This window comes from Cibotium barometz, chromosome 39 (genome assembly GCF_041138505.1).
Source record: "Cibotium barometz isolate CiBa-2024 chromosome 39, ASM4113850v1, whole genome shotgun sequence".
Lineage (NCBI taxonomy): Eukaryota > Viridiplantae > Streptophyta > Polypodiopsida > Cyatheales > Cibotiaceae > Cibotium > Cibotium barometz.
In genome coordinates this window covers 23,330,153-23,338,300 of record NC_141084.1, presented here as the reverse complement: position 1 = coordinate 23,338,300, position 8,148 = coordinate 23,330,153, and the positions used below count along the sequence as shown (strand labels likewise).

The window sequence follows — 8,148 nt, the reverse complement described above, 5'->3', positions numbered from 1 at the left end:
TCCTCACACGACACTGCTATCTAACCAGGCCAACATCATCGGACTGCTTGATCTTCATCATCATTATCTTCAAGTATACAATCTCTTTTCCTCCAGACCACTCTCTTCAGTTTTTCTCCCACATACCACAATTCCTCTCTTCAATTCTTCTCCCATGGGCCTCAAAAATTTAATAGCTTTGGTAGCAATTGGATGGAATAAATTCAACAATCGGCATAAAATTGACTCACAAGCTTGCATTTTAAAGAGAACATAAATTACAATTGATTGTGCTTGCTTAAACAGCCCTTGTACAAAATGTATAGGGTTTTGACACTTGACATAGCCAGCCTGCTTGCATAATTTCACTTGTGTTAAGTACCAGTCTCTCCAAGTACATGCAAATTAATATGGTGGCAAAAAAATGTATGCAGGGTCTTCTCAAAGATCCGCTTGGTTGGACACAAAACTGACTCATGTGGCAATACAAGGTCTAAAAAGACGAGCGGTGGTATACTCCAAACCTCCAAACTACACATTCCCCTATCCCCTTTTTAAAATGGAGGTAAACAAGGGAAGAGGCCCTGACTTGATGACTCACAAGACCACGACAAGCCAAACCATGTCTTGCAAATCTACAAAAAAACCCCATATTGGGCTTCTCAACTATGGTATAACAAAATTGTACAAAATAATCAGAGTCCAGACCTTTCAACAGGCTGGAAAGAATGCCGCCCAGCACTTTCTCATTCATTCACATTGCTCGGAATGTGAACTTCTAAAAACCCATCTGGCTAGAGTGTCTTTTTTGTGCTATGTTTCAGTTTTGCAGTTGCTATTCCCCTCGGCAACCCAGCCTGCTGTATTTCAAGCAAATAGCCCTGATACGTGGTTGCCACTGATTCACACACAAAATTTCTTTCATGCATTGTATAGGAAAAACTCCACACAAAAAAGACTGCGACTGCTCCAAGACACTTTCAGGCATTCCCATTCAAGGTGCTGTAATTCTGCCAACTGCTCAAAGCCATGCCGGCTCCGGCTCTCTTTAAGCCAGACGAGATACGACCGATACATGCCTGTTGTGTAGCTGTAAGTATCAAGAGATATGGACAGCAAGCCCAGCTCCCTGCCAACCAAGGCGCAGCATCCTATCTACAACCTTGATGCTCAACTGCATTCTCACAAAGAGGAGAAAAGAGGCAGAAACTCATTAAAAGGCAGCACAACCAAATGTTAATATTGAAATCTTATCAAAGTTTTCATTGCCTACTCCCATATGAGTACTTACAGCTGGATCGGTGTAGACAAAAAGCTGTCCATCTGCAGTTGATACAACCAGATTGGTGGAGTCTTTGTTCAAAGCAAGTGCTGTCACGTCTTGACCTGGGTGCAGCTTGAACTTATGCAAGGCCTGCAAAATATTCAACATACTAAGCCAAAGAAACTAAGCCAAAACTGGAGTTAAATTAAAAACACAAGTAACGTAACAAGAGATGCCTTTGATTTTGAAAAAAGTTCATTGATATTTGAATAACTATTCAGAAATATACTTGAATGATGATTAAAAACAAATTTATTATTAATTTGTTCATATCATAAAAATATAAATAATCAAAGAATATCATAACTATTCAGAAATATACTTGAATGATGATGATTAATAACAAATTTATTATTAATTTGTATATATCAAAAAAATATAAAGAATCAAAATAAAATTTATATCAAATTTTTATAATAATTAGGTAATACACATCTTTTTCATAGTTATTTTATTACTTACACACTTCTGTTTTTTGTTTTTGGAAAAGATATCCATATTATTAACATCCAAACATAATCTTTTGACTATTTTATGCTGTGTCCTCTCTCTCTCTCTCTCTCTCTCTCTCTCTCTCTCTCTCACACACACACACACACACACACACACACATTAGCTGCAGCATACCAGACCTCCCCATCCCACACGACCCAGGCAACCATCCATATGGCAGCTCCAGCTCCATGAGATCCTTCGGATACACATGGAGGCTCCCCCGTAGGAGGTAACATAGAGAGCCGACATAGAGAACCTATATGAGGTAAAAGATGTTGCACCCTCACATTGATCACATTATAGGTGGCTACTGGCTACTTTTGTACTCACATGATTATTTTGTCTTTTCATAAGATCATCATTATGTTTGCAGCCAGTTGTTTCATTTTCTTTTCCATGATATGGTTAATTCAAGGAACTATTGTAACACTTATTAATCTCATAGACCCTTTGGCTCTTTTGTAGATTTACTTCTCTCTCTCTCTAATGCCATTGTTCTTATCTTTAATAATCAGAATCCCAGATTCGCACAGAGCCTAGCAACTACAGACAATCATGGTCAGTCACACAATGACCAAGATCTATGCCTTGGTTCTTGAATCTTTGGTTTGCAATTTTATGAGAGTATTCAATCGTGAGCTAGAGGGAAGGCTGGCTTTAGATGCATCTAATCCACTTTGAATCAGATCTTTACTTTTAGGGCTGTTCACATGCTCGATCTTAAGAAGTGCATTGCTGTTTTTGATAGGCTTTTGAAACAGTTCCGCACAACAAACTTAATCATTTGATACTAGAAAACTACAAGAGCTCAATTTCCCATCAGCTTTGGTTTTGGCAGCAATGAACGTTTACAAGGTGGTCACAGGAATGGTCAAAACTAAGGAAGGAATGTCCGATAGCATTAAAAGAAGCATTGGGTGAAGCAAGGCTGTCCTTGAATCCAGCCCTTTTATAGATTATATGTCGATAAGGTGGCTGATTTCATAAAGAGATCTAGGGGGCCAGGTTTTTATTAGGCCAAACTCATATCCAACCTCTTGTACGTGGATCACATTGTGTCCATTTCTACCTTATCAGGGGATTGCCGAAACAATTGGATGCACTTGAGGTATTTTGCAGATGGAAAGAGCTTAAGGTCAATCTCAATAAAACCAACGTGATGGTCTTTCTTACCACCAGGGTAGGAATGAGAAGGCATGCTTACACTTAAAGACAAAAGCATGTGAAATTGGTGGACTCTTACACATCTAGGAGTGGCCTTTTTACAGCCCAAGCTTCACTTTGTGTCACAAACGGGCACGTGTATACGGAACCAATTCACTACCAAAACAGCATACATACATCAACCATTCCTAGCATATACATGATTACCATCATTGTGAAACATTACATGAGCATATACATCCTGCAAACATAAACCAACTTGCACATGACACTAGGGGCTGAAGTCGGGCCAGCCCCCCCCGAGGTATCTTTATTACCAACAGAAGTATTTATATGTACAAGATGCGGGTGCCGGAGAGTACACACTCATCCACCCGACACCAGATTTATCCAACTGTGGCAAACATAGGTAAACACATTACCTGCAACTCCTAGGTCACCAACCACTCCTGTTGCAACACCCTCGGTCACCAACCAAGGTTGAGCGATCACCAACCGCTCCTGTAGAAATACCCTCGGTCACCAACTAGGGTAGAGTGATTACCAACCACTCCTATACTTTGATAGAGCGGTCACCTACCCTCTAACAAAGTGTTGTCCCAAACCTGCAAAACAGTAACCAGCCATGGTTTTGGCTCACTGGCCACCCACAGGTTCCACCAGATAACATCCCCAGGCCTGATACTTGTCTAGGAACATGTTTGCTCAAGTTTCGTCGCAAGAAACCTCTTGCAAACCTGTAAAAACAGCCAATAATGGCCCTTACAACAGTCGGCCAGCTCCTATTGAGGCTCTGTTCACTCCGTCCAAGCCTTGTTCTCAGTAGACTAGCACAAAAACAGACCCAACAGCCATGCGCCAGCTTCTGGAAACAAATCTACCAGCCTGCAGCCCAATAGATGCAGTTGGCCAGCCCTGTAGAGAGAGAAAGAGAGAAATAGCAGCCAGCCAACCCTGGGACTCTTGCTCTTGGCATGTACTCCACCTGTAGCTCATGCAAATGAGTAAACTTGCTGTTTTTCCTGTCCAAACAGCTCCTAACAGCCCACGTTTTTCAGATGAGTGCTCTACAAGTCAGGGCTTGCCCACTTTGACCCTCCCACACCTAGAATAGCAACTCGTGGAGCTATTTGGGAGTGCCCGGGTGTCCATCTCTCATAATTGGCCTTGGTTCATTAAAAATAGTCCAACCTGATGTGAACTCACTTATAGAATTATAAGTGTGTCCGCCCGGCGCCCACACTTTAAGTGAATGTGAACCCTGCATCCAATAAACCTTAGTAACATGAAATAATGAATAAATTGGGTTAAGTGTGCACACTTACCACCTGCAAAACACATAAGCAAACCATATGAGTCCCAAACAGGTGTGCACACGCATATCCACGGGTTGTCCAGGCGTCCCCGGTGCCCGTGGACATTCACAAGCAAAATACCAAGCATCAAAAACAAGTCATCCATGCATGTGCAACTCACATACATATGCTGGTGCACAAACATAGTGGATGAAGTCTCCCAACTTACATCTTGTACATCCAACTAGCCCGTTCACAGGCGTCGTCCACACGGGACCAAAAAGTACTCACCAAGGTAACCACCCTTCCATGAGTCCAGAGTCACTCACCAAGGTTACCACCCTTCCATGAGTTCATAAATCATGCCAGGAACTCACACCAGGATACCAATCCTTCCATGGAGCCCTTCCACATGTATTCAATCATGACATCATTCCAGATGTCTGCCAGAGAAGTGACATTCCCCCCAGCTTCTAATCAGTTGCCCGCAGCTGAAAAGCTTCGCATCAAGTGCTGGATAGTTCCTGAACTTCACAAGGTACTTACGGACAAGCCTCCTTCTAGCGCTTTCCATTCCTTGTGAAAACCAATCTGCTCAGGCTGCAATACCTCTTCCAGCTCATCAACCTCGGGTTGGTCTTCCATAACCGGCTCCACTCGATCAGGACTAATGTATCTCTTCAAGAGACGGACATGGAAAGCATTATGAATCCGCCAATGATCTGGCAACACCAGCTTGTAAGCTACCTCATTGATCTTTTCCGAGATCTGAAATGGTCCATAATATCTGCAAGATAGCTTCGGATAGTTACCATCTTTCCGAGTCTGCTTGCGAAGGCAAGCCTTTTGGAATTTTAATAAAACCCAATCTCCATCCTTCAAATCCAATTGCTTTCTATGCTTATCTGCAGCTTTCTTAAGCTTATCTTGGGATCTCTGTATGGCTGTCTGGACCTGTGCAAAGGCCGTATCTAAATCCCTTACATACTCATCTGCTGCAAATATCTCATCCTTCGTGCGAAGGATAGGTGGCAAAATAACCTTGCCATAAACAATCTCAAAGGGCGCCTTGCCCATAGAAGTATGCACTATATTGTTGTAAGCAAACTCTACTAGTGACAAATACTTCTCCCAATCTGATTTGGGATCAGCCACATAGCATTTCAAAAGATCAAGCACTGCTGAATTTGCAATCTCACTCTGCCCATCTGTCTCTGGATGATATGCAGAAGAGAGATTCAACTTCGTTCCCATGTTATCAAACAATGCTCGCCAAAAGAGACTTATGGTGCGAGGATCACGATCCCCCACAATCGTTTTTGGCATACCATGATGCTTGAAAACCTGTGCCATAAATATCTTTGCCATATGCTCTGGCTTTATGGTCTTCCGTACTAGAATAAATGTGCCTACTTACTGAATCTATCCACAATAGTCCAGATGGCATCATTCCCTTGCTTCGACTTAGGAAGACCTGTGATAAAATCCATGGCAATACTCTCCCAAGGCTGATTCGGAATCGGCAACGGTTGAAGTAACCCCGGAGTCTTATGCCTGCCAAACTTTACTTTCTGGCAAACCATGCATTGGCGCACATAGTCATCTATGTCTTTACGCATTCTTGGCCAGAAAAAGTTATCTCTCCAAAGCCTGTGTAGTGGCAAGGATTCCTTTATGCCCTGCATAAGGCGGTGCATGGCATTCATCCATTACTTTCTGCCTCAAATCCTTATGTACACACAAGCGATTATGAAACATCAAATACCCATCACATATGGAGTAATTCGGGGCTGTTATACCCTGCTGAAAACCAGCCCATATATGCTGAAAATCATCATCTCTATGATAAGAATTTTGTATATCTGATAAGTCCTGATGATAGGCTACTGTAATAGCACTTACTTGAGGCCTTCGGGATAGTGCATCGGCCACTACATTCTTCGTACCAGGAGTATGTAAAATCTGAAAATGAAACATAGATAGGACGTTTGCCCATCTCATATGTTTCTCAGATAGCTTAGTCTGTGTAAGAAAATACTGTAGACTCTGATGCTCAGTCTTAACGGTAAATTCAGCTCCCAAAAGATAATGCTTCCACATCGTGAGAGCATGAATCACTGCCAATAACTCTTTCTCATAAACCTGCAAGTGGAGTTCGACATGTTGCAACCGACGGCTCTCATATGCCACTGCATGCCTTCTTGGTTCAACACTACACCAATACAACTCCCACATGCATCACATTCCACTGAGAAGGGTTTATGCAAATTTGGAATGATCAACACCGGTCCAATCATGATTGCTTCCTTTAACTTACGAAAGGTATTCCTTTGCTTGTCACCCCAGTGAAATGTAGCTTTCTTCTTTGTTAAATCATGCAAAGGTGAAGCAATCTCCGCAAAGAGCTTAATAAACCGGCGATAATATGAGCATAATCCCAGAAGACTCTTAATCTCATGTACATTCTTCAATTCGGGCCAATCTTTTATAGCCTGCAACTTGGCGGGATCCATACGTACTCCATCCTTGGATACAATATGACCAAGGTAGTGAATTTCAGCCATGAAAAATTCACTCTTCTTGCCATTAATGTAGAGCTTATGGCGACGAAGCTCTTCAAACACTATGGCCAAATGCTCCTTAGGCTGCTCTTCATCTTTAGAGAACACAATGATGTCATCAAAGAAAGTACCTGTGAACTTTTTGTGTGCTCTGAAGATACGATCCATCATACAGTTAAAGGTGACAGGAGCATTGGTAAGTCCAAACGGGACCACCAAGAACTCATAAAGCCCAAACTGCATACGAAAAGCGGTTTTGTGAATATCCTGAGGGGCCACCCGTATATGATGATATCTACTCTTAAGATCAATGCGGCTAAAACATGATGCACCCTCCAACCTATCCAAATATCATCGATACGTGGTATCGAAAACCTGTTCTTTATCGTCACCTTGTTAAGGGCACGATAATCCACACACATCCTGTACGTCCCGTCTTTCTTTTGCACCAACAACACAGGTGAGCAATAAGGAGATGAACTAGGGCGTATCAACCCTTTCTCAAGCAAGTCATTAACCTGCGCCATAATCTGTTCTTGCTGACTTGCACTCACCCTGTAAGGAGGTCTACTATTCGGGGGTGTACTCCCAGGTATCACATCAATATGATGATCCTCGGGACGCTCAGGTGGCAACTCTCCTGGTAATGCATGCTTGAAACAATCACCATAACCACACAAAAAGTCTATGTGCTCTCGGGTTAGATGATCTACATTTACATTCTCATGTTCAGATTGTTCTCGTATAAAAACCAAGTAAGAACAAGCTGACTTCTTCATTATTTTGGAAACCTGAACATGACTTACAATAGGTATGGTACTCATAGTCACCAGGGAACGGGAACGGATATGGGAACGAGGGGCCAATCCGGAACGGGAACGGGACCCCTTGCAATCCGGAACGGGATCCGGAACGACACGTTATCATATTTCAATACACATGAGTAGACAAATATACAATTAAAAGCAGGTAAAAAGAGACAAATATACAATTGAAAGTAGACAAAAAAAGACAAGAATTTGATAGCAAACTCAATGACCTTGTTCATATTTAGAAAACCAGCAGTACAATAGCTTGAACAATGTACAGCCACATAGTGAAAGCTAGATAGCTAAGAACAAAGAAACCTAAAGTCCTAGGTGATATCAAATAGGTGCAAAGATGTCAGCTAGATCATCCATAGATGCATCATGCATCGATGCAAGTGGAGGTGGAGGTGGAGGTGGAGGTGGAGGGTCGTCATCATCCGACTCAGACTGTGGCTCCATATCTATGAAGCTCTCATGGTCAAAGTCACCACTAGCAACCTGGGCTAATAGTCGCAAGTTGG

General features: G+C 42.3%; 1 protein-coding gene across 1 annotated transcript in view; it reads right to left on the bottom strand.

The window, feature by feature from the left end:
- Positions 1-239: 239 nt before the first annotated feature.
- Positions 240-8,148, bottom strand: part of LOC147615887 (WD-40 repeat family protein / beige-like protein) — a 136,005-nt gene continuing 128,096 nt past the window's right edge. The window contains exons 30-31 of the mRNA XM_086778506.1: positions 1,271-1,393; positions 240-1,153 (exon numbers count right to left, since the gene is read on the bottom strand). Of these exons, the coding sequence (XP_086634632.1) occupies positions 1,079-1,153; positions 1,271-1,393 (198 nt within the window). The 3' untranslated portion in view covers positions 240-1,078. The remainder of the gene's footprint in view (positions 1,154-1,270; positions 1,394-8,148) is intronic.